This window comes from Pungitius pungitius, chromosome 17 (assembly GCF_949316345.1).
Source record: "Pungitius pungitius chromosome 17, fPunPun2.1, whole genome shotgun sequence".
In the NCBI taxonomy this organism is placed as follows: domain Eukaryota; kingdom Metazoa; phylum Chordata; class Actinopteri; order Perciformes; family Gasterosteidae; genus Pungitius; species Pungitius pungitius.
In genome coordinates, this window is record NC_084916.1 from 3,295,073 (window position 1) to 3,322,782 (window position 27,710).

The window sequence follows — 27,710 nt, forward strand, 5'->3', positions numbered from 1 at the left end:
ACAGTACAATATAAATATAAAACTCTCGGCGCTGCAGCTCAAGAGAAGGCAAGGGTGAGAAGGCAAAGGCTGAATGATGCTGGAAATAATATGCGCGCTGGAATATATACATATCTTTAACATTAAAAATAGGACTTTCCTGATTGGTATCAAATGACCATATTGAAATATAATATTTGAATTCAATATATATATATTTGAATAAAATATATATGTGTAGTTTTACTTTTTCTGTATACAAAAAACAGAAGGCATGGTGGTGCTGTGTGTGTGCGTGTGTGTTAGAACATGGGGGGGGGGGGGGGGGGGAAACGGGACAAACGCTTGTTGGCTCGTAAAAAGGCACAATCTTATTTGGAATTGTTCGCTCAGTTCTTTTTCCACTTGGAGTAAAACACCTAAAAAGTGTCTCAGCGACAGTTGGCCTGAGTTTATCTCGATGTGGGGGGGGGGGGGGGGCAAGCTCTCCCCCTGGGGGTAAACTGGTTGGCTCCGAACGAGTCCTCAGATCACTGCAAATGCCCTAAAATACTGTCCTGTGTCAGTGAGGCACACACAAAGAATACTTAAGTAAAACTAAATAAATGGAATGGGGGGGGGGGGGGGGGACTTTGTACACTGTAGTGAATGATCGCTTAGTGTCCCAGTGGTTTCCTGGTGGTGGGGAGAGCACCTTCTATTCACCCTCTTCCACCGGGGAGAGTTCAGAGTTCTTTGTCCACGTTTTCTCCACCCTCTCCACCCTCTGTCCTGTAAGCGGCTGCAGATTGAGCGGGTACTTCTCCACTCTCCATCAAAAGTGTGTTTTTCTTTGAGAAACATCAGGATCTGTTACTGCTGAGCAGAAATGTTTGGAGAGCACAGGTAGGATGCGAGGTGACTTAAACTGGGACTCTGAGGCGTTTTCATGGAAACGATTAGTTGTCGGTCACAGGAGAAATACTGCTGAGTTGGCGTTTGATGGGCCTATTGGGCCGAGCCTTGCAGAACATCCGAGGAACATCGGAGGAACATCCACGTTCGCCTGCTTCTACGCCGGCTCGGATGCCTCACGGCGGCGTGCTGACAGGACCAATGCATGGAAAACTAAATGGTGTGGGAGAGGGGATAATGGTTCTGCGCTACATTGTGGACCTGTGAGGTGTGGGGGTGGAGGGGGGAATTTGGTGTCCTGCGGAGTCATTTGAGGAGCCTGTGTGGTCAGTGTAAAATGCCCTGCTCCTTTTAATGATGCTCAGAAAATATTATTTCCTACATATGAAACATGCACATGTTCTGACATTAAGTGTGCTTACATTATGGGCTAAAGACGTTACTCCGAGCGGTGTACGCTGTGTTTCCAAGCAGAATGTGTGTGTGTGTGTGTGTGTCTGTCTGTGCGCATGTGATGCTCAGCAGCCAGTGTTCTCCAGAGACAGCTGTGCCGTGGCCCTCTGTAGCTCAGAGCTCGCTCTGCGCTGGGTGGGGGGCGGCGGCAGCATCAAGCCCAAAATGACCCCCCCCGCTCCTCCTCCCCCGGTGGCCACCTCTTTCCTCCCCTGACGCTCCTCTCCCTCAGCCCTGACTTTCTTGTCCTCCGCCTCTTCCCGCTCGCCGTCCGCCTCCATCTTTTGGTCCTCGCTCCAGCGGCGCTTGAATCGCAGTTTGAGCGGGATGCAGAGCGTGCCCCCGGGGCTGATGGGAGCCACCTGACCCGGCTCGCTCTTCAGGTTGACTGGGGGGAAGAGGAGGGCCGGGCCGACGGTAGGGGTGGCGGGGGTCTTGAAGACCTCCTCGTCGTCGTCCAGCTCATCGTCAGGGTTACCGTGGGGCGGGGCGGAGAGGCTGCTCCCGCTCCCGTTGCCTTGGAGATGGTTGTTGAGCAGATGGTGATAGTGGCGAGCTGATGGGCTGAAGATGTTGCCTTCGTCATCCCGGTCGTTCTGATTGAGCTCATCTTCCTCACTGATGTCAGTCACCTCCACCTCTTCCTCTGACTCAATGTCAGATATGGGCTCCACCTGCAGAGGAGGAATATTTCATAGGATGTTAAAATGTTTTAGGGGCATTTTTGACCATGCACATGCAGTGAGTGTGTGTGTGTTAACAGGCTCACCTTGATCTTAGGGGGACCAGCAGAGCTGATTATCTGACTAGACCCTGTGTATGAGGAGGACTGGCTTGAGGAGGAGGCAGAAGCCAATGAGCTCCCAGAATCCCTCTGCTTGCGCCCGAGCGGCGGCGGCTGCAGCTTGAACTTGAACGGTGACGGGTGCAGCGGCCCGTCCTCCCCGCCTCCTTGCTGGTGGCCGAGCGAATGAGAGAGCGGCATGGGCGGGCCGTGGAGGTGATGGGCGGCCGGCTTCTCGAGGGTGGGGCGGTGGGGCTGAGGGATGATGATGTTGGGGTAGTGGAAGAAGGCCCGGGGGCTGAGGTGGTAGTTGTAGACTGACTGGGTGTGGGCCTGCAAGTAGTGCTTCATGTCCTCCGGGTTGAAGGAGAAATGGGAACCCAGCATGGGGGAGGACATAGAGGGAGAGGGTGTGTAGGACATGTGCGGGGTGGGGGTCATGGACAGGGCCGGAGACAGAGTGGGGCCCAGAAGACCCCCGGGGCCGGGCAGCGGGGAGACGGGGAATGGAGACAGAGACTCCGGGTGGTGCCTGGGGCCGTGTCTGCCCAGCCCCGCGTTGGGGTAGATCCTGAAGAGGGAGTCGTGCGTCAGACGCGGAGGGAGCAAGCCCCTGTAGGCCCGGTCGGGCCCCGCGCCGCGCTCATCGGCCCCCACGGCCTCCTCCAGCTCAGAGTTGGTGGAGGTGCCGTCGCTGCAGTCGCTCACGGAGCCGCGGGCCATGCGCCGCGCCACACTGCTGAACATGCCCGGGCTGCGCAGCTCCTCAGTGGAGGACAGGACATCCGACGGCGTGGAGGGGGGGAAGCGGAAGTGGCTGCCGCCGGTTGGCACCGGGGGGGCACTCTGAGGGACGCGACCTGTCAGGAGGGGAAGAAGGGAGGGGTTATTTCACATCCACAATGTAAATGAGCGGTAAAAAGAGGAGGATGAGAGAAAAAAGCAGGCAAACGAGAGAAAAGGGAAAAGTAGGCAATGAGTGGGTCACATGTCTTCCATAACTCAAACACAGAAAGAAAACACTGGGTTACTCAAAGCCACAAGTTCCCTTCTCTTTCTACCCCCCCCCCCCCTCCCTTCTCCTGCCAGAGAGACTGTGGGACGGCAATAAATTCTTGGCATCCGCGCATGTGCCAGAATTAAATATTGGAAAAGTTGCTCTTACTGCCATCACAAACATGGGTTGGGTTCCTAGATTTTTTCCAGTACCGCCGAGTGTGTGTCTCATGGCCATGTGTGTTAGCAACGATGAGGTGTGTGTGTGTGTGTGTGAGCCCATCGATCCAGATTGACGTGGGCATGTGACCGTCGTACGAAACCATCGTATCACAACATGTCATGTGTGTGGGCCACATCACACTCAGGCTATAATTAAAGTTTCGTGCCGCACTTATGTCACTCAGTATCCAACGCTCCCAGATGGGCCTTGTTTACACTGGGTGGCCGAGACCAGAACGGGAGTCAACTTTAGAGGGGGGGAAGAGGGGAGGAGAGGCATAACCTGGGACGTGGCACACTGATGTCTTAGAAGACAGGCAGATACATACATGCACAATGCCCCCAGCATTTGTACTTCTATCATGATGTTAGCCGATGGAGCTAAAGGGTTAACTTCCTGTATATGATTTGCGATATAAGATACGTCAATCAATAAGGCGGTTAGGCCCATGTTATTGCTTTTCACGTCTCCCAATTTATAAAAGTGTGAAATCATTTGTGAAATCTTTGTTATTGGCTCCAGAAATGTGTGTGTGTGTGTGTGTGTGTGCCTACCGGAGCCCATGTCGATGAAGGGGTAGTTGACCAGCACTAGTTTGTTGAAGTTGAACTTGTAGGTGAACCTCTTCCCTTTGGTCTTGTGGAGGATCCTCTTGTTGTAGTAGTATCTAAAGGGCAAAGGGCAAAGGTCAGGTAAGAGCATTATCTCGCAGCGAGTTACCGGTTGTAAATACGGATCTCATCAGCAGCAGCGCGGATAACACCAGATCCACCAGAGCGGATCATGCAGACTATGGACTTAAGAGAGATTTCTCCCACAGTGAAACAGAACAACTCACAGTTCATCAATCAAAATCACCAAAGTCCACTATTTCTCCCCAAACCAGAATGAACTGGGATAAGGGGGCTCTTGTGGTGACAATTAGTAACGTTGGCCACAGCTTTTATAGCCACAAGTCAGACAGGCAATCAATCCTGCAGCGCTTTCCTCTGTATCCCACCGACAATGGGGGTCATTAGATAAACGTCATGAGATGTAACGGAGCTGCTGAACAGAAGGTGTTCCCCATTGACCAACATGCAAAACAGGTAATGGACCTTTCATGACATCCGCTTTGGCTTGCTTCAGAAAACAAAATGCTTGGTCTAGACCTGCGATGTCCAACTCAATCAGAGAGAGGGGAAACATTTAAGACTGGGACTATGTTGAGGTCCCAACAGGGTAAAAAAAAACTCCTAAAGAGGATAGAAAGGATATGAGATAGAGTGCAAACAGAAAACAGAAGACTTGTTCAGGTATGCTAAATGTTGTTTTCATGTACCAGAGCCGTTAGGCCTTTTTATTTGGCTACCAGTTCATTATTAATGTTCTGTGGAAACGTTGTGCATCGTTTGGGGGAAGTGTGTCATTACACTGGAGATCCATCAGCTCCAATCGGAAGTGCTCTTTCTATGTCAAATGCAAACAGATTGCTCAGCAGTTCAAACCTAAAATTTCCAAAGCTGCAAAGTCAGCACATTTGAGAGTGAACTCTATGCAAAGTGGGTTATCAGCGAAAGGCGCAGTATAGAACACAGCGGTGGGGACTTGGTTTTGTCACTGATTGGTAACACAGAAAGTGACCCAAGTGTCCTCGCTGCATCCGAGTCTCTCACAGGCACAGCTTGGCTGGGAAAGAACTCACTGCATCATTCATGTGTGTGATCACACCCCTCCGTCCCCGAGGATGGAGAGTTAGCGTAGTGGGATACTTGGCTATGACGCTCATCAGGCACAGCTCATACCGCCACTTTGCAGCCTGGCACTCTGTGCTGTCCAGGCCGGCAGATTCAGCACTTTCCCACAACTTAGCCGCTGCACCTCTGGGTGATGACGCACCCAGAGGTGCATGGCCATGTCCCAAATCCGTCTCCTCAGGAGTAGAGCGAAAGGGGCTGCGATTGTAGCTCTGATGAAGTAAACAGTCTTCTTTACCGTGCTTGTTACATGTTGTACCACACACACACGCATTAAATCTACTAATATGTACATGAAGTGGCCCTTGAGTTTGACATGTCTGGTCTAGACTCATTGAGACCATAATGGCACTTGGCTGGGGGGGCTCCTGGAAACACCACAGGTGTTCACCCAAAATTAAAGTTCAATGTGAGGCCAAAAGAAAAGAGGAGAAGGTTTTACAGTGGAGTCGATAGAATCACTAGTGTTACAGAAACCACACTGTCGCACTAGCTGCATGCCAATCAGCATCACTCAGTGCACAGGCGCATCACCCAATAATCTCCCAGTGATTACTTAAGGAAGTGAGACTGCCGCTCCAGCCTGGGAAACTCCATTAGTGAGGGCCGAGTTAGTCATCGTCAACGTAGAATGGCACCCACGGCCCTCAACCACATTTTATACTTCTGTACATAAAAACTCAAACTAGTGTGTCTCGTTTAGCGGAAACTGGTCGCTTCATTCTGGGAACGGTGATGCATCATGCATCATGTCCTCTAGGGCTCGGGGACAGTCGTTCCATTTGTGAATAGATGAATGGATTCACTCGGACATTGAATGATACATCATTTTGTTTATTGGTTACAATAGAGCTGTTGTCCATGTGACTCATGTTTCTTTAGAAATCCATTGGTCTTATTTTAGCTACATTAGCTAAAAGGCGCAATTACAAATCTAAACGTAAAACTACAGTGTTGGATGACTTGTCATAAATAAGTGTAATTAGTGTAAATGAAAGGTTGCAATAAAACGTTATTTAAAACTATACTTTAAAGATTATGGAATGGAGCACATGCTGTGTTTCTTTTCAAAGGAAAACATTTTTCATATGGAAAATAGTGATCAATGAAAGAATAAAGTTCGATTAATCCCAAACTCTCATTTTTTTAATTAGTATTAAAATGTTTGCATTTATGTGTGCTTATGACATAACAAAGCTCATATATTACAAAGTAAATACATTTAAATCACCTCAACATTTCCAGTTAATTCCTGTATATTCCTATTCATATTTCATTTCATGAAAAAAAAGTACTCTGGAATTTTGCAACTTTATGGATGACATATGAAACTAAACTGTGTGCAGCATTACCCTCACCCTAAAAAGATGTAAATAAGATAAGATTGTTATGGCAAGGTAAACTATTAGTTTAATCTCATCAGTCACACTCCTAATGAGAAGCAACATGTAAAACATGTCATTTTGAAGAGCCCATGCCCGGCTGACTCGCTGCTCCACTGGGCCTTAGAGAATAAAAACAGGGTGCAAGAACATAATGTTCACAGCTCTGTGTGGATGGATGGACGGCACTTTGAATGGGTCGAGGGGAGGAGGGGGGGGAGCGCACACACAGACAAACACACCCTCAAACAGCGCTGTGTCAATATAGGAAAGCTGGTTTCACAGGGCGGGCCCAGGCCTTCTTTGAACATAATTTGAACTTTCCTAAATGTAAAAAGAACGGTATAGACCCGTCACCTATATGTTGTGTACAAGTGAATGTGTGTGTGTGTGTGTGCTCACACGTATGATGTTGAAGTATGAAAGAACACCCACATGTGCACTACAAAGACAGGAGCATCAATCGGAGACTTCACTATTAATTACCAGCAGTTAGTTCATATAAAAAAGAAAAGAGGTTAACAACAAAGTTTGGCTCTCCAGCTGCTACTAAGAAAGAAAGTAGCTGCCACTCTAACAAATGGGGGTTTACTTTGAAAACTATGTGGGATCTATTCCCTCTTAAATGGAAACATTTGCCACCTTTATGTGGTTGTCCAATCAGCATTGATGCTTGATGTAGTGAGTTGAAGTAACAGATTGCTTTGGAAGCGGAGAGCAGTTTGCGTCTCTGGACGTGACAGTGGAGTGGTTTAATGCGAAGGAAAAACTACAGGCTTAATTACATTTTCCTATTGGATTCATAGTGTCTGGATCAAACCCTGGCCGTCCTTTCTCTCTTCGCTTGTACTGCTAACTAATCCCAAAATATGAATGAGTCGGGTGTTAAGCACTGTGATACCTTGTACATTGTATATGCGTTTTATTTTGAAAGGTACTATTGACTGATATTAATCGCATCAACATACACCAATGTAAGGGACAAACAATGTTTATCTGGATGGTGCTTTTTAAAAAAGGGAATTAAACAAAACCGCAAAAATGGATTCTTTACATCACGTGTTACCATACTGTTCAGAAAAAGTTGGGTCTCTTTAAGTCAAAGACAAAACAAGGTTGAGACAACAAACAAGACACAGATGGGCTGGAGGAGGGCTGACATATAACAAGGTGTTAAGACTGTGTGTGTGTGTGTGTGGTGATGAGGCAGTGTAACTAGTCATCACCATGGCAAACTATAACCCACACCAACCTACAAAACACGAGGCGACATTGATGACTAGCACTGTGTGTGTGTGTGAGAAAGTACAGACTGGCAGCTAAATAAAGCTCTGCAGCATCCCACATGTGCTCCACGGAGGGTGAGGGTGTGTTGCTCAATCTACCGCCACCCTCAAGATTCAGCACGAAGCGCAGGAGCTCATTCACGACGCAACACAAACGCTTTTTCTGTACCCAACACAATTTACTCTTAATTAAGTTCATTAGAGGAAAAAGAGAAACACAAAAGTCTCCTATTTTCACCATGTCTGGACTCTGGACTATTATCATTATCAAGACTCCTCTGGTATCAACGACAAATGACCTCAATATACAACAAGGTGTGTATATATATCTATATATAAAAATGACAATTATCCAATTATTCAAGCAAGAGCTGCTGCGTGGAGTGGGTCTAACGGATGGGTGCCCACATCTTTTCGACTCGCAAGCTACGTCTCAAACAACCAATTCATGGTCATCTGCAATTTATCCCTTTCAGTAATTCTCACAATAGCAAAGTCATCTAGCAGGCCGCACTGGACCCCCCCCCCCCCAGTGGGCCGGATCAATCACTTCGAGCTGCTCTTCAGTACTGCTGATAGAGCTGACGTATGGTGTGTTTAAGCTCCAAACCATTTCTGGTTGAGAAAAAGAGTCTCTGAAGCATTCCCAACCCTAAAACACTCTGCAGGGAACCGACCTTCTCCCCCTGGACATGTGTCGCTTGTTGGCATGTAAAGTCCACATGGATCCTCACAGACATTTAACAGAATTTAACCAACTTGGACCCTGGCAGCCATGTGGTGTTGGAAAGTCACGCATCATGCTTCTTTTCTATCACCATGTTGATCCGCTTCAGTCTCACCTGAGAGCTCGGCTGAGCTTGTCGTAGTTCATCTGCGGTTTACACTTCCGGGCTCCCCACAGGCGGGCCACCTCATCGGGGTCCTTGATGACAAACTCCCCGTAGTCTCCCTGCCACGCGATGACATCGTGGTACTCCTCTTTCCTCAGCAGCTCCAGGATGAAGTGCCACAGCTGGATCTGTCTGGAGCCCGGGCTCGACTCGGGCTTGTAGGCCCAATCCGGAAAGGCAAACCCTGGGGGGAGAGATAGGAGAGAAGGGGGCGTCAGAGCGGGGTCATCATCAACCGCAGCGAGATACCCAAAGTATGACTTAATTGAATATCTGCCATAAATACGATAGCAGAATTCTAAATACCACAAATAAGATATTATAACAAAATTAGGGCTGCAACAACGAATCGATGAAATCGATTAGAATCGATTATTAAAAGCGTTGGCAACGAATTCCATTATCGATTCGTTGTGTCGCGCGACTATTATCTTTGAGTATTAAAAGAAAGTTGCGCGCGCCGCGCAGAGCTGAGAAAAAAAAAGTTGAGCGCTCGCGCAGCAGAACATCGGAGAGACCCGTACTACTGTTCTGAAACATGCGGAGGAAGAGAAGCCAATGCGATCTAAATATTTCACACTGAAATGTGGTTTTCTTTGCAGCGCCAGTAGTTTTACGTTCTAATCGCCGCGCTCGACTTCAAGGTGTAACCTTTATTATTGTTCGGTCTGAAACAACGCGCCCAGTGACGGGTGGTGCAGCAAAATTGATGTCTGGGTGGAAATCAGGAGAAAGGTCGGTCCGGGATATTTTCGGGAGGGGCTTTGAAATTCGGGAGGGTTGACATGTCTCATTGTAAGATATGCAAAAGCGACATGGCCTGGCACGGGAGCACCACGGCAATGATTCATGATTTTGTGCCGAATATATTTAATTTGGCGGCTGCAAAGTATACATCATGCAATGTGTGTATGTTTTTTGTGTTAGTCCATTTTATTTGCTTACTTAGGGATGTTCAAGGAGCAATCTGTTAGTGCAAAACATATTTAGAAAGTGCACAGTCAGTTCTATTTTTCAATAAAGGGTTGGAAATTAATGTTTTTACATTTTTTATTTTTTTTTATCCGATTCATCGATTAATCGAACAAATAATCGACAGATGAATCGATTATTAAAATAATCTTTAGTTGCAGCTCTAAACAAAATACCACAAATAAGATATTATAACACAAATACAATACTGGTATATTTAGCAAACAAATAAAAGTATTTTTTCTCCTTTCTAAATGGACACACATGTCTCCCATGTGTGCAGGCAGCATGTTAATAAAGTATCGATACTACAAATATGCAAAATCAAATTGTTTTTAACGTACGGGTAGCAGCATTTGGTACAACAACGACTGGGTGGTTTCTACTAGTCCAGGTCAATTTAAATCATCTGTATCTCTGTGATTGTCATCTATCCTGCAAATTATCCTGATCATCAATCATTTCAATTCAAGGTATTATGGCGATAATCTACCGAGCTGAGTTGATTTCAAATATTGCTGCTTAACTTCTCAAACAAAATAATTGAAAATTGTGTTCGGATCTAAAAAGAGGTAGACATTTAAAATGTGCTCTCGAATTTGGGCAATTGCAGAGGATGAAAAGCGAATCCCGGTTACTTTTCTGTCCGTGGCTTTGTTGCCGAGGGGAACCAGCCAATTCTATTCATGAGCATTTTGACTAAATCTGTTCCCAGAGGCCACAGTCCCATAGAAACCCCACGGCTATCTCCATCAAAGCTGGAAAATCAGCGCTGTTATAACAGATTAAGAGGCCTTGAGATATGTGCAGACAAAACAAGCTGCGCTTTTATAACTACTATCAGGACGCACACTCACACAAGCACACCATTATCTAACAGTTAAAAGTATAGGCTTTGAGTTGTAAAGCAGTGGGTGGCAATAAAAGACTCAACACCATTTTAACACAAGGCCAGGCTGAGAGGCTGCATAGCGAAGGCATAGTGACACACACACACACACACACACACACACACCCCCCTCATTAGGACCAGATGTGTCTTGGCAATCAGGCTGAGAAAGCAAAGGGTGGGAAACATGTGGGCACAATATAACAATGCAGAATTTTGTGTGTGTGTGTGTTTATGCAAGTGTAAAGAAACACAGTATCCTAAATACCAAGGTTACAATCAGTTTCCCACACTCCACCACTTTAACAATGACATGCAGTGATGGACTGGGACACCGGTGAGACGAGGCCTTTTCGCCCAAGTTGCAGTGGCGGCACACAACATGATCTTGCCAATTTAATGCGAGAGGTGTTCTGCATGCAATCCCAGTGTTTCCAACTTCAGGGGGGAGGGGTCTTGGGGCAAAGTTGTCATATTTCAACAAAAACATATTCTAAATATCTCATTTTAAAACTCATCCCAAACAAACCGTTTGAGATTTTGTGAAAACAAATCAATTCTGTCCATCCATCGACAGCGACATCATGAAAACAGCATAAGAGATGGAAAAAAAGTACAGCTGCCTACTAAATTCCAGAGTTGAGCACTGCATCTGAACATGTTGTCCAGATGGTAATTAAACCAGTTATGAATTTTCAACTTACAAAATATTTGCTCTCAACTGCTTGCTGTATGCTTTTATGGAAGTAGTAAAATAAATGCAGCAAAAGTAACGGCAGACTTTGCAGATGTTTCAATTCTGACAGCAGTGGTCTGAGCATTTACAGCAGGCCTGTGTTCGTTCTGTACCCAGATACGGATGGCATTTTGATAGCAGGTGTAAATGGAGTGACTCATGGAAAAAACAACCAAAGTCCACCGTCAGGTGTGCAACTTGTGGAACCAAAACCCAGTGTTTCCCCAACCATTATGTTATATTTTACCCACCTAAAAAAGTCTTGCACCAGCGGACAGACAACTACACCCCCCCCCCCCCCCCCCCCCCCCACCTGAAGTTATGGACCTACGGGAACACTGCTGTTTTCCCCCCTTGCTTATAGTAGCATGAGGAGGACAGACTCCCGTTCTGGTGAGTAATGAACCACATGCTGCCATCGGATCTCCTGCGGGGCTCTGAGAGATGGACGAGCTGGCTGTGATGGTCATTTGAAAGCAGATTACTGACGGGTACGAGCACATGATTCATAACGCAGACAATAAGGCACTTGCAGCCGGGGACAGGTTTCGCCGTTGTGACGGACAAAACACGCCGCTGAACAACACGCGCACACAAGGTGAAACATAACAACAGCAGGAGGGGATTAAATCAAAGTGGGTGAGCTAATATCCCTCCCCCCCGCAGGTAGGTGGGTTCATGCGTGGGTGCGCACAGCACACAGACAAAGGCAGGAATAGAAACCATGCCCACAGCACACGTGTGTTTGTGTGCGTTCTGCAGATGTCCCTGCTGACTCATCGCTTTGTGCGTTCGCCGCACAGATCCCGCCTCAACGCCGCTGCCACCTCCTTATCCTTCGCTCTTTCCTACCCTCTTCCATCCCGTCCCTCCCGCACTCAGCATCTCCTCAGACGCGCCGTCTCCTAGCAACGAAAGCTTTCAGCTCTAAAAATAAATGGCCGAGTCACGACGGACGAGACAAAATATGATTCAATTACAGAAACCTGCCAATAGGGGTTTAGGGTCGGGCGGCGCTCCAGAGCGACCACAGTGTGAGAGATCCTTCTGGGAACTGCAGCCACAGCGCCGTCACACTGGGTTCACAACAGCAACAGGAGTAACCCCCCAGACACGTTCTCTCAACCATCCCGATAGAGTTGAGCCTCAAAATTGCTGTACAGTAAGCACTTGCATCTGGAATCCATCCATTTACATTCAGGTTCTTTTCCTTGTCACATGACAGCCAGACAGATACAGAAAATGTCACAGCACAACCGATATGACACATGTGTTGCTGAGGCACATCTGCTACAGCAAGCGGTAATGGCGGGTCAAATATGAGAGTGTGAGACAGAAAAAAGCGGAACGTCACTGAATGACTTGTGTACAAACTATCCTACCCAGTCCTCCAGTACAAGGAGATACACACTGCAGGCTTAATGTCACGAGCAGCAAGCAGTTTGATGGTGATTATACAGCTTCTAGCCGTGATAATCGCTGTAGTTCTGGCCACTGCTGAAACAAAGACAAACTTAATGGCAACTCAAACAAAGTTTTCTGATTTGTATTTCTTTATTTTTTTAGAAATTATTTATTGTTACGAAAGCTCAGGTCCCAAAAATATACATCTTTTGATGCACTTTATTGAAAAAAGCCATTATATTTGGCGGATGTGAAGTCATGTTTTTTACTTTGCACTGTGATTTTGCACTGCCAGTTCTGTTTTTGAATGATGAATGTTTTTATTTATCCGATGCATCGATTAATTTAAAAAAAAAGAAATTAATTCATTATTAAAATAATCATTGGTTGCACCCCTGTAAAACGGGCCGAGCTTTGACACACTACAGTGCAAACTAATCTGTCCTCATCAGTAGCCGTTGAAGCGTTAATTCGAATCACTCGTCAGCAGCTCAACACATCCGGATGCAGAGCTACAAGTCGGAGAGAACCGAAGCAGAACAACAAACCAGAAGCTCTACTGCCGACAGGAAGAATTTCTGATATTCGGGGGGGAGGCCAAACACGCCATTTCGGTCCTCATTGGAATCTATATATAGCTGAGAGTGCACTTGGATAACTAATTTACTACGAGTACGCCCCAGGCCACCTGCGCTCTCCTCTCCAAGAGAAACTAGGCCCAGGTTTGTTCTTAGTGTTGACGTCACCACGGTAACAACCCCCTACCCTCCATCTGGGTATTGTCCAGAAAACTCAACAGAAAACGGCCTACTCTACGTGCTCCCCCCTGACAAATTTCTTTAACATGCTGTTCCATTTATCCCCCCGTTTCTTTATTACCTCCCTTCCACCTATTCTTCAGCGGGTCTATATTTAGCTGCTGCTAAAGGTCGATGTGTGTCTTTCTGCATGGTTATTATTGGTGGTGTGGGGGGGGCTGTCCGACTACCAAAGTGGGGTTTTATCGGGGATAGGATCTGGATAACACAGAAAGGCAGGAAATAACGGGTAGAGGGCAGGAAAAAGGGGAATCTCCGCTGGGCGTGTGCAAAAACACTAGTACAAAAACAAATGGAAAGAATTATCTGAAAAGGTTCCAACCCAAATCCGTCAAGCAGGTTGTGGGAGGGGATGTGGGGGGGCGTGGCTACACCTTCTTACAGGGTTTGGCGATGCCAATCGTTAAATATTGCTTGGGCTGAGCAATTTAAGGCGCTGTCGCTGCGTTAGTGCATTCATTTATTATCGCCGAATAATTGTGCCGTAATGCGTTTTCATCATTATTATTTTAACAGTCTGTTGCTCACTGGCTCTGGATACACACACACACACACACACACACACACACACACAGATCTAAGAGTCACAGGGAGAGCTGGTAGCGTCATCATGCGTCTCTGCTCCCAAAATGGCATACCCATGATAAAAGGTGTGATTACTCTGAACTACTTTGTCCATCAGCCAAAACGGGCGTAAATGATGAGTGACATCTGGCTTTGAAATTCGACCCTTAACCCCCTGAACGTCATTTAAAAGTGTCAGGGAGCTGTGGGATTATGCAAAATGGCTGCTGGACATATTAGTGTAAAAACTGCGGATTAAATTCATATTTTGGCTGAAACCGGCAAAGGTACGGGGCATTTATTGATTCACACGCTTTGATGGCTGGATTCAGCAGTGAATGCTCTATCGATGCCTGGTTTTCTGTGTACGCTTTTAGCTTAGACGGATTTTTCGTCGCGTGTACAATTTCTGCAGACATTTGCATATTTTCTAACTCTTCAGTTTTGTTTGGAGCATTTTCAAACGCATAAGTAGAGATTGTAGCCAGACTCTTTTTGTGGTCCCATGCTAGCAAGCAACAACCAACATAAAGTGAGGCTTTGGTTTTTTTGACCGAGATTCTCCAAAGGACATCCAGTACAAACATGAACTGCTACTGAACATGGATTATTGACGGCGTGATAGAAAATAGATGGACGGTCTATTCTGTTCTCTGATAACATTTTAAATTGACTTAAGTTAAGAAGGATCCACACACATACGCCGACCAAGTATTTACACAATGGAATAAAATGTATTAAGTTATTAGAAAGATGGAAACCATTATTCAAGTGAGAAAAGAAAGTTCATGTGACGAAACAAATTTAAATATATATTAACTGTTTAAATAATTTACTTTGCCTACTTACCTTCATACCGAATTTCAAAACAACTACTGTAACACTTGCAAAGGTAAAGTGTCAAACTAGATGAAAATACACTTGTATGGGACCATAGAACACAAAATAGATGTTATAAAAGTCCCTTGACATTTACTAAATTTGTCCTTTTTGCTGGAAGATCAAAGTGATGAACTATGGATTGGGTCTGTCTGGGTTTCCATTCTCAACCTGTCTACAACAGACAGACACACTTCATCGAGGCGTCCTGAGCCTCAAACTACTGTTTAAACAGCCCGTGCTCCTCATCAGGCTGATCTCATAATTACACTCCAGCAGGGCGAGTGCAGATTGGAGGAGCCAGCGGCTTAGAGGCGAGGAGGAGCCGGAGGAACACGGCACAGGGAGGAAGTCGGCTGGAAAGATGGACGGACGAATACAGAATTCCAGCAGAGATCAAAGGGAGAGGAGGACAGCTGCCTGCAGGTGCGCGGCGTGAACCCCGACCTCGGCGCTCACATGATCCCTCCTCGATTACATAAAGGCTCACAAAGACAGAGACACGCGAGGAAGAAGGAAACATGTGGTGAGCGAGACACAAACGCAGACAGAAATAAGCTCTTTCCGCTACCCGCTACAGGTGGGAGGTGTAGACTCAAAACACGTTAAGACACCGTACTCAATAAAAAGAGAAAGCTTCACACGGAGACGGCAAATGAGGGCGACCAGAAAAGGGGCCGTGTGAACGGGGAAGTGAGAAGTGCGAGGGAGACAGGAACTACCACAGCTCACGAATCCGGTCTGTTGAAGGGTGTTCAGTTCTGAGGCGAAAGCCTACACGTTGCCAACAAACCATTCATCAATAATGTATTAAATGCAACCAGATAACAAGTCACGTTCTACGGCTGTCAACGAATATTCTATATTCAAATAGTGGTTAAAAACATATTCGAACGTGAAAATGAATATTCAAAAGTAAAAAAAAAAAACCAACAACAACAGCGGCAGCGCGACTCTCTGCTTTGCAGGTGGCGCGCTTACTTTACCGACTTTATATTGCATGAATAAAATAGACTAGAATAAGAATATTTGTTATCAATCACTGAATGAAGAATCGCGACCTTAAATTGCTTGCACAAAACTCTTGATCAGCACTCGGCGTTTGTTTGTTGTCGTCGTTCATTCAAACCGCTCTGCGCAGAGAGCGCGGCGTGAGAGCAAGAGGTCTGCGGTCTTGGCAAATTGTGTAGGTAATATGATGTTAAATATGTTTAAAGCAAAAAGAAATGACCTGTACAAGTTCCGTCTGGTTGTAGGAATTTGTCCTGTTATTGACGCCTAATGAGCATCCTGTGGAATTCCTCAACGAGGAAAGACGCTGCAGAATCAGCGGCGACTTGACATCCCCCTACATGGCACCAAAGAGTGCCCACTCATGAGAGTCGTTCCAGCGGGTTTCCCGTGGAAATTCAACACCCGTAACGAGTAACGACTTGTTGATAATCGGTTGATCCCTGGTAGAAAGTAGAGAGTCCAACTGTTTGCCAAAGCGCCTCATTGACCGAGTGCACATTCTGCATCTTGACGGGAGAAAGATCATCGCTGTTGCAATGGAGAAACTAAATGAACAACCAGTGACGATTTTAGACGGTTTTAGAGCTAAAATCTGCTCATCTTCAGCAACCTATAGTGGGAGGACCACGTGTACGTGCACGTTCACGGGCTGTGAAACTCGTCGGAGCATGCTTTGCCTTTCGGAAAATGACACTCCTGTAAAACATTTAGCTGTAATGAGCTCCTGGCTACCTGACAGCCTCGCTAGAGATCTCTTTCAGGGCAGAATTTGGATGAAAGGACACTAAAAGAGTGTGTGTTTGTGTGGGTGTGCGTGAGACATGACATGACTGTCTGCTGCGGAGATGCAAATAGGAAAAACTAAAATGAGTTTCATGAAATCCTACGAGGTAAAAAGAAACGGCAAAGTATAGTTTACATTTGGTACTAGCTTTTCATTTCAAAGTGCTTCCATCATTTTAAGTATTGATTCTACAAAGATATATCCGTTCAATCCAATCCAATCACATCTAACTTGTGTGTCTGTGAAACAACATGCTGATTCAACAGAGGAAACAAGATCCCTTACTGGACGACTTGTAAGAGGAACTCACTGAGTTGTGACCACAGGGACCAAAGTCTAAGACACCCTTTCAGGGTGGGGTTTGCATGGATGACCACCACGGATTGGACTTGGACACACACACACACACACACACACACACACCTTTCTTGGGAAACTCTCTGTAAGTGGAACCTGGACTAGAAATACCAGGATCGTATGATTAAAACACAGCTTTTGTCTCGGTGGAAAGTGAAAGACGTGTGTATCTGGTAGGAGAAACTAGGACCCAACGTGAAACTCTTTTCATGAGAATCAAGGATCAAGACGAACCCTGAATTTGGCAAATCATAGACGAGCTTTATTCTGACTACAAGTTGTCACAAACTGATGGAGGCCATTATGAACGTGGAGGGCTTTGCAGAGCTGCAGAGACTCCAGAGCAGAGGGAGAGAAGATAAATATCAGCCTTTAAATCTGGCTTCTTGGTTGTGGTTCGGTTGCCAGACGACTTTCATTTTCCTTCAGCGTACGCAAACACACGCCAGAGACACACACACTGGTGACTTCAGCTGCCGGGTCGAGCCATGTAAACGCTTGGTTTGCTCGCCGCATTCGAACAAGCGGGCGCACGGACGTCACCGCGGCCCAGAATAGGCCCGTTGCTGCAAATCCAGGGAGCTGGGTGAGTGACTCATCCCCGTGCTCCCTGCCAATCAAGTTTGATCCCCCCCCCCCCGCCAAACCTCCTCCCTCCTCCTCTCACAAGAATGCCGCTTTCCCTTTCAGCATCTTTCCACGCAGACAAAGAGGCTCCACTGCTGATTGAGACGAGTTGGGACAACCGACAGTGGCGGCAATAGCTTTCGGCGAGGTGATGTGACAAAACATGGATGGGAAACAAATATATCTTTGAATCTAAATTCAATCCTGAGGTCCACAAAACTTCAGCCGTAGTCAGTGGAGAATGTCAAGAGCAAATATCAAGACAGGAATGTGCATATTTGTGAACTGATAAACTGTTTTATTTGTACTGTTTACTCTTTTCTGCCTCACAGAATCAGCAGTGGCTCCATTACATAAAAGGAGAAAGAGACGAGGGACATAAAAGTTGTCAAACCTCTCACATTTCTTCCGTTTAAACTTGCTCGTTTCATTCAGAAGGTAACACCGGCTCAGCGACATAGACATAGACATACCGCTGTCACTGAATGCATCTCACACAGGAAACTCTGACAATGATCCAGACGAGGTAAAACTTCATCTGTCACGTTATGGCCGACACCCGGTCTGCTTACTAGAAAGTGCAATGCTCAAGTATGTGCACTTTATTTGTAAAGATAATAGCCAATAAGTGATATCGTTCAAAACATGCCAACGCTTTTCCACTTTGCTGGGACACTCAAACCGGAAGTGGTCCAAAACTGCTCCTGAACATCTGGCCTCACCGAAAAGACTTAATTCACATCAGATAAACATGAATAATTGTAATTTCTCAGCCAGAACCTTGTGCTTCCTCGACACGGGCTCGGAGTGTTGTTGATGCTGGTGCAGTGACAGCGCTCCGCTCCGGGTGACTGTGTCAAATGTAAAACAGACCCTCCACATGTGTGATGTCTGGCTGCGTTAGTCAGCCTTTCCGCGCGCTTAATTCCTCGCTCTATTGCATTAAAGCTGCACGGTTCAGCCTCCAGACTGAGTGGCTCGCTCGCCGCGTTAAAACATTAAAAGGCCGCGGCGCGGCGGCGTCACCGCAGGGAGGCGGCAGCACCGGAGTGAGCGACGCCGCTCGTTCGCTAGCGAGAAAATTAAAAGAGTGTGTCTACGGGGGAGTGTTAATGCGAGACAGACGTCACCCCCTTTTTTTTTTTCTTTTCTTTTTTTGGTGGCATGTGGGGGGGCCGGGGGCTCCTAATAAAACGTGTGGTGAGATGAGTGAGTGAGTGTCTGCAGGGACTGACTGTCACGTTTCAATGAAACAGAGACCCGACTCATTGATCGGAGCCGCTGGGTTTCAGGCCGCTGGCAGGGGACAGCGAATGGGTCACAAAGCTGCTTCTCATGGGGGAGACTAATGAAGCAGAGCAGCTTTAAACTCAATTAAGTCAACAGATCGCCCTGTTCAACGGTCAACCGTTGCTGCATTCCTCCTCACCTCGGAGCATTAGATTACTAGTCATAGTGCTCCGGGGTACATGACACATGTAGATTCCAGAGCTTTTTAAAGAATTCTTCCCAGTTGATGTTATGAAGAAGAACTCTGGCCGAGCGCTTTGTGCAGCGGCTGATAAGAGAACGCCACAGACGAGGAAAGGGAAACTTCATGGCCGGCTCGTGGTTTCTTATCACTAATCACTGATTTATGGCCCACCTTTGAAGCGGCTACGAGACGAAGCCCCCCCCCCCCCCCCCGCCGTCCTCCAGAATCGGTTGGGAAGCTCTGAGGTTTTTGTCAACTTCAAAAGTGCGAATCGATACCAATAGACCCAACGGCCCTCAATGTACGGCATCAGCACTCCACTTTGTAATTGACTGTAAATGCTGGTGGAGGTTGACCATGTGACTGGCATGATGAGAAGACTTGAGTCGCAGCAGCTGCTCCAGCAGTGTTGCCGCCGCCCCCCCCCCCCCAAAGCTGTAAACCTGGGGAAACACACACTGGGTCCCAAAAAAAGAAATGACTGGAGCAAACACAACAGATAAGTTAGAGCAAGCTCTGTGAACCCATCTTTCTGCCTCTGGCTTTTCTCCACTCCGAAGGTCCCAGACAAGACAAATTCCTTCTTCAGCTCGTTTGGACGTATTCTAGTCAAAACACCACATCATTTGTTTTGATTCCAGGCATTTAAACTGCAAAAAAGTAAATAAGCAAGCAGCCCAACACTGCATGCATTGAGTGGAGCATGCTGTTAAAGGCATCGTGGACATGTGTTGCTGCCTGACAGCCAAACCGAGTGAAGTGGAAAATGTAGGCCTCTTAAAACAATTGGAATTTTAAAAAAATGTAATTTCTTAACATACAAAAGGAGCAATTAATGTGCTCTCCTGTATTCTAACCTCTGATCTTTGTAAAAGGCACTTCATTCAAACTGAAATCAGTAAATAAAATAGGAAATTAATATCAGTACATAACATTACAGACTGTGGTTGCTTTTGACGGAATCTTGGCATTAGTATTCTTAACCAAGTAATATTGCCCGATTAGAGCTAGTATTCCAGTTGAACAGGTCACAACACCTTCACCTGAGGCAGGACTTAACTGCCTATTGGATGCTAGCAGCTAACGCTAACTAGCTCAACACTGATTTATTGTTCACAAGGAAGATCTGTCACTAGAAAGCACCCATCTGCTTATTGCATATTGTTACTAAATATTAGCCTGTAGTTTGAAATTGCTTTAACAATTTCAAACTACACTTATGTCACCACAGAAGGGCAGAAAGTGGAAAAGGGCATGTGATCACAGCTCAGCGGTCTTATTGTGACACATGGCCGAGTATGCACACACACACACACACACACACACACACGTTCGTAACGGACAGAGGGTGTGCGTCCGCACGAATCAACACAAATCCCATTCACACAGGGCAAACACTGACATGGCAGCACAACTAACAGGCAACATGCCGCCGCCTCTCGTCGGGGGCACAAACTGGGATTCGGTGGAAAGTCCTGGTGCTGCCAAGTTCATTGGGGCTTTAAAATCCACTGGGTTCTTTCATATGGAGGAACTATGCCTCGGGCCCACCCAGATGTGTCTTGATGTCTCTGCTTTGAAATACAAGGGCACTTTAACAAGTAGTGATCTTTCCTCACGGCCCGCAGACTGCTGCTACGCTGATACGGGGTCTTCTTCGCCGTGCATTCTTCTTAAACCTCCTTGAGAAACGTGTGCATGACCAGTAGGGCAGGTTACCCCGGCAAAAAGCGGATGCAGCCTGAATCAAATGAGACGTGTTGCCGGCACAGAGGCCTTACTATTGAACCCCCGCAAAGCGCCACACAGAGCAGAGCTGAGAGTGTGAATCACTTGATAATAAGGTCTGTCAAGGTTTAAATGCTGCTCTCAATGACGCTCTTAGCTCGTCTTACCCACGTCTGTTTGTGCCAGTTTAAGTGGCAACGTGTCCAATGGAGTGTTCTTTGCAACACATACTCTTCAGAGAAGTACACAGGTTTATATCTAAGAGAATATGAATTGAAGCGGGACATCTCACGTTTTCAATCACGCAGTGTGGGCTTGAGAAATGCAGGTGCAACGCCAGCAAGTGTACTGGGCAGGAAACCGTCTGGGTTGGATCAACTCTGTCCAAACAACCACAAAACGGCCAAAATGTTTTCCTCCCTGCAAATTGTTGGCAGCAGTTTTGTCCCTCAGCGGCTCCTGAGGTGGTCCCTTCTAGAGAAAACACATCCAATTTATTTTAAATCATATTACAACCGGTTTTAAGTCAACAGATGTGTTTGGGACTGAAGACTTTCCGATGGCGTCGTGATGAATAGCCGACGATAGCCACAGTTGGATTTTAGAGTGCGTCTGTGCTCCCATTTCATTCATTAAAAAAACATTGTAACCTTGACGTTGCCACCAACCGGAGCTCCCTGACGTGACCTGGCACAGCACGGCTCACCTCTCCTCGAGACTGAAACACACTCCCTTAAAAACCTGCCAGTGACTGGAGTAATGTGGGGGGTATTATGCAGAGCCATGCAGGACCACAGCTAGTCTGTCCTCTCAACCCCCCCTCCCAGACCGACTCATTCTTCACGAGCCACAGGTGATAGCCATAACACACATCACACCTCTTTGGATGACTCCAGCCAAAACAGCCACACACACACCACGGCACTACCTCCAAACCGTCAGCCCCTCTCAGCCTTGGTCCGACTCCGAAGCCTTCAAGAAGAGCTCCAAGGGCACGCGCGACTCGCTCGGCATTTTCTGATGAGCCGTGGCTTTCGCTCCACTCTTACTCGAGTCTTTTATGAGCAGATGGAGGACAGAGCTTTATTCCATTTATCAGCAATAATATTCACATTATGTCCAGCTTTGTTTAGCCTCGAGCTCAAAATATTGTCTTAGCGGCAGATAAAAGCGGACTATTTTTAAGTTACTGAAGCAGGAAAACCCAGCATCCTGTCAGGTGTTTCAGTGATGTCCGTGTGGCTGCAGAAGCCCTCCTTATCTGCTCGCTGGAGCAACGGCTCTGTTCCACTTGACCTGTTCTGTCCTTTTCATCTGTCCTGCTGTGTCTGTGTGTGTGGAGGGGGGGGGGGGGGGGGGGGGCAACTATCAGAGAGCCAACACAGATTCAGTCAGTCGGTCATCTTCTATAGCGCTTATCCGTTAGAGGGCTGCAGGGGGGCTGGAGTCAAGCCCCTGCCACAGATTCATCCAGTCGTAAATGCCTACAGATAGCACAGCAAGCAGGACGGCTCACTGAGACATTGAAGCAGATGCAGACATTCTTTGGAAGTTTCACAGTGCTGCTGGAAGTACTTGTGACGGTGAGAGATAAACAAGGAGCACTTTTTCTAAGCCAGGCCTGTGTTTAAGCTTTTGAGAGCTTCATAACGGAGTTACATAATAAAAAATGCATGTAAAGACTATAAATTCTATTTTGTTGGAAAGAGGGAAAAGTTTTTACACTTCCAATCAAAAGGTCCACTGATTGTTGAATCAGATTTTATTTCTTACTCACTATGATGGTGAGCTTTGAATAAAATGTGAAGAAAAACCTTGGTTGAAATAGTTTTCTCTGGGCTGCAAACCGCAGCGTTAAGAGAATCCATCCTAAGTTTTAAATATATTTTATTCTCATGGGAGTTCTCTAATAAATAAATGGATTGATATTGCTTTGGATGCTCCAAGTATCTTTGTCTCTGTGGAAATTCCTTGTTGAACGCAGAAGAGATTGAAAGCACAATTCCATTTAACAGGATTGTATCAGATTTTTACACAAATAGTGATTTTTTTCATTGCCGCTAATGACCCAACGCGAATAAATGTGGCCGAACAACAAAGTAGGACTCGGCTAACTAAAGAATGAACAAGATCAATGTTTGTGTGAATTTCAGAGAAAAACCAATCTGGAACATACTAGATCGACCCTACTTTGCCTTACGAGGTTATCCTGGCAACCTGTAGATCCCCAAATATGGATTTATTTATTAATCAGGGAAAAATAAAAGGAATTCTTTGTCCCAGCGACAACTACAGGGTAGCAGGAGTTCATCAGCTGTCCATTAGCAGATGGGACGTGTGGATGTAAAGAAAATGACCACTTTATCAAAACAATACCTAATAAAGAGAGTAATAAAGCCCTAGCATTTAGATATTTACAGCGCTTTGCCAAACTAAAAATACTGTACATTTGTTATTGGACTTGTATGTGAAGGTCTTTCATTACATTACATGTCATTTAGCTGACGCTTTTATCCAAAGCGACGTCCATAACCTCAAAACAGTTAACGCAACGTACACAAAATTGAGAACAGCACAAAAAAAGAATGCACATTTGAAGGACAACCAGCCCACAACTCCTCCTCCACTTTGGTATGCGAATAAATCAACACATAACTGCATGCTTGGATGTCTATCACTGTGCTGCCAGCCCTTCCTGTGCGTCAGGCCTACTGTTTGTTTGGCCATCATGTCCGAGCTGTTGTCTCCTCTCTGTGCTCCGTGTGGGTCACCGAAGCCACCGTGCACCCGCACGCTTCCAGGAAAAGGGAACTGCTGTGACGAGGCGCTGGGATCGTTAGCAACGCTGACCCGGGCCACCTCTTGACAACCCACCAAAGAGGCGCCGACGTCACGCTGCGGGCCGCTCGCCCGGGGGCTCGGCTCAGTAGTAATTTAGCACCGGGATGGGGGTCAACCTTTCGCTTTGACCTAATGACTCACAGAAACCACATGATGGGAGGCAAACCAGGGACACGGGTACATCCAGTGACCAACACTGGTATTTAGGGGCTTTTTTGGGCTCTGGGGTTTTCCTCCAAAAATGGATTCTGTTGTGATTTATTATCTATCGGCGAGACTTGAAACATGGTCTGTACGATCACATATATGGCCAGTTTGGTGCTGCGAAGGAAGAGACACCCAAGATCTAGTTGTACTTATTCACATTTAAAAAAAGATAAACTTTACAAATCTCAGTGGTGACCCGCACCCAGAGAAAGACATGACACAAACTTGCATCGTAAATAACGTTATTGCCAGCAAATCCGCCCTCTCTCTAACTGGGACTATTGTCATTTGCGTGGTAGAACAAAGGGTGATGCCTTTTTCTTCATGGGTAGAAATATTAATAACCGTCTGCATGATAGTTAAATGATAAGTTACGTCTGTTAAGGGGAGGCTTCCAATATAAGGCTGAACGGTTTAATTAACAGTAATGCATTTTAATATGAATTTAAATATGCAAATAACATTTTGGGGTCAGGTCAACAGAGAAGAACAATGTTTTCCTCTAACGTATAAGTACACAGTAAGTAGTGAAAAGGTGGAGTCACATACTATTAACTCCCCCCCCCCCCCCGAGACAAACATCTTGCCCTGGGGTTGCACCTCTATTGTGCCGTCTCCACTGATGGTGCCGAAGGCAATATTTGGTGTAATGGTGAGACGGCAACACAGTCCATCCCAAAGGAAGCTACCACAAACACGCCTGTGGATCATTAGCTTTTGGTCTACCCGGTGTTATGAGAGCCAGTTCAATCTGCATTAAAAAGACATTTTGTTGTTCTTTCTGTGTTTACCACAGGCTGACTCAACTCGCCCACAAACCAAATGGTCTTCCTTTAGAGGCAATTTGGTCTTGCTGGTAAAAGTCAAACACTCACTTTGTTGTGACCACATCAATGTCAGGTAAAGCTGCACATTGACGCGACATATGGGGTGTGCATGCATGCACGCACACTCACACATTCACACTGACAAATAGTCATAAACAGCAGCCTAGCCCATACCAGTCTTAACACCAGCTAATTGCTCATGTATGGCTCCTTTCACTACTCCCTCTCAGACACACACACACACACACACACGTGCACGCGGCTTGCCGGGCGCCTACAGCTGTGACGTCTAACATGTGGTGCTATGTTGATATAAGGAGCAACACAAGTGGAAAATTGGTGCTGGTGGGGCCAGACTGCTGACTTCCTGATAGGAAGAGTGGAGTGGAGGGTTGACCCATATATACATAAAATCAACAGGCTACTGCACCAAGGGAAATACAGACAAAGGGTCTGTGTGGCTGGATGCCCGATCCAGGTTACCCAATGGGATCCTTTTATAGCACCATGGGCCTTCTTACATAAAAAGTTTTTAAAAAATGACAGAACACATCAATGTCCCTTCATATGTCACACGGCTTATTTCTGACTTCATTTATTGCCCAAAGATTAAAGGGAAATTGGCATGAATCACAAAACGACTCAAATGAGTACTAGTGAAAACACTCCCAAGCCTGACTGGCCTTCATTCAACAGACACAAACAACCGCAATTTCAACTGTGCATAACCAGAAAAACAGAAATCAATCATAAATAGACAAACGAAAGACATGACACATGGTTAAAGCAAAGCGGTCTACTTTTTAACAAAGTCCAAGTGCCGCATTAACCGTGCTATACAACACAACATCAAACTATTGAAAGAGCCCAAAGTGGCATGCAAGTCTGACGGCTGCTTGGAAAAAAAATCTCACTGTCAATTTGGCATGTTGAGAATAGCGTAAAAGGTATTTTTAAAGGATGATTAAAGGATGTCGTTTTTGATGCAAGATCACATCTGGGATGTGTATTTATTCGATCTTTCTACATTGAGTTTGTATTTTTAAAGGGTGAATTCCATGTGTTGTGACATTCATTACTGCTCTCAAACTTCCAGGGATTTGTGACTCACAATGAACCTACTAAATCATTGAAATTACACCAGCAAGTAGCTGCATTGAGCCATTTAGACTTAAACTCACTTCATATCACCTGGATACAATTGTCACATCTAACAAGGGTCACACGTGATTGATGCAAAAGGGCCACACGGGATGCAAAGAAGACAGAACTTTTGTAAACAAAGGGAAGCAATGTGTGTCCTGATTGAATTTTGAAATCTCACACCAGGGAATGAATGCAGCCCGCTATCTAGGATCTCAGATAACCTCAGCTTCAACCTCACACTTATCAGCGGTTATCCAATCAGTCACTTTCTACCTTTCTTTCTACCACTGCACAGTGGGCTGTGATGTAGTGATAAAAGGAAGTGGGATTTCCAGCTTGCCATGAAATGCAAAAGATAATAAATGTGAACACAAATCAAAAAGTCACCTAATTAATCAAAAAAATATCTGACAAATAGCTTCCCCTCCACACGTCATACATACATTATATCTCCTCTCAAAATAACTAACAAGCGTTTTCTACCTTTCCTGCTTTACAATGTTTTTAATCCGTTATAGTTCTCTTTAAACCCATTTCCTTCAGATTTATACTTCGATCTAACGTGACGTTCAGCCACTCACTAGTTGTTCCATGTGCTGCTGGTTTAACAACACAGTGAATGAGAGTCGTCTGAGATCAACCGGGACATAACGTAAGTCTTAAATGGAGCACAATGTCGGTGAACTTTGCCCTCGGCTCCGACTGCTCACCAATGATCCGTAAAATGATGCTAACGCTCCGATGTCCCCACTCGGAACAGCTCGTAGAAGCTTCAAGTTTACGTTAAATACAAAAATCGTGGAAATAAGTTTACGCGTGACATGTATGGTCGCATCGACCCACTCACAACACACGTGCCCGTGAGTAAAATAGATTTTTTTTTTTTAACTTTTGCTGAAACAATAACAAGAGGCTCGGATGGATCCACCCTAGCGCCATAATTGTGTCACACTTTCCCCTGGAGCGCAGAGTTGGGTCGGCGTGCTAACCCGCTAGCCACCGAAGCTAGGCGCCGTTGTTTCACTCGAAGAACAACGGCGCCGCCGGAAAAGTTGAAGTGAATAAGAGTGAACCCGTGAACTCACCGGGGTCCGCCGGGGTTTTCATCTCCGCGGTGGTCTTCGGGCGCTGCTTCGGGCACTTTCCCCGCTGACTTGGAACTTTTAGACGTCAGTTGGCTAGCGTTTAGCCGAGTTAGCTAGCAGAGTTAGCAATGACACCCCACTCCTTCCTCCGGTGTTGTTCACACAAGTACGCTCGTTAGAAAACAACCTGCCCGGATAATGTTACTCGGTTTAAAGTTATAAAATAAAAAGCAGCGAACTTCACAAGCACTTCTGCGTTTTATCTCGACCCATCAGCGTCTGATGAAAAAAGTTTTGTGCCGGAATATTTTCACGCAGCGTCTGATGCCAAAAAGTTGCCCGAGCCTCCGGGTGTGTGCGTGTTGGGGGTGGGAGGGGGGGGGGTCCAGTCGCCCGGGTCTGAATGGCGCAGGTCGAAGTTTGGAGGAGTCGTGCTGCCGTTGATCGTACTGAAGTAGCGGAATGCAACGAGTCTAAATGTTCACCCCGTTTGTTGAAACGATGTCGCATGGTCGATTCCTTCTCCGCGTCATCATCCTCACCGACGGTCTGAACAGCTTCAGAAAGGGACGAAAACAAACACCCAGCGCCAACTCTGTTCTCTCGCAGCTCCTCTCTTTCCTCGGCAGACTTTTTCTTTTCCACTGCACTCACTTCGTGTTCTCTCAACCCCCCTTCTTCTGATGGGTGTCGTGTTTCGCTCTCCTCCTGCCACACGGGGCCGCCCACGCT

At 46.2% G+C, this 27,710-nt stretch overlaps 1 protein-coding gene across 1 annotated transcript; it reads right to left on the reverse strand.

Annotated features, from left to right (window-relative positions):
• erf (Ets2 repressor factor) lies at positions 1 to 27,710 on the reverse strand. Its single transcript, XM_037474560.2, has 5 exons — positions 26,979 to 27,710; positions 8,576 to 8,810; positions 3,884 to 3,996; positions 2,096 to 2,970; positions 1 to 2,000 (listed from the first exon to the last, which is right to left on the reverse strand). The coding sequence occupies exons 1-5, from the start codon at positions 26,998 to 27,000 to the stop codon at positions 1,392 to 1,394; spliced, it is 1,854 nt and encodes a 617-aa protein (XP_037330457.1). The 5' UTR covers positions 27,001 to 27,710; the 3' UTR covers positions 1 to 1,391.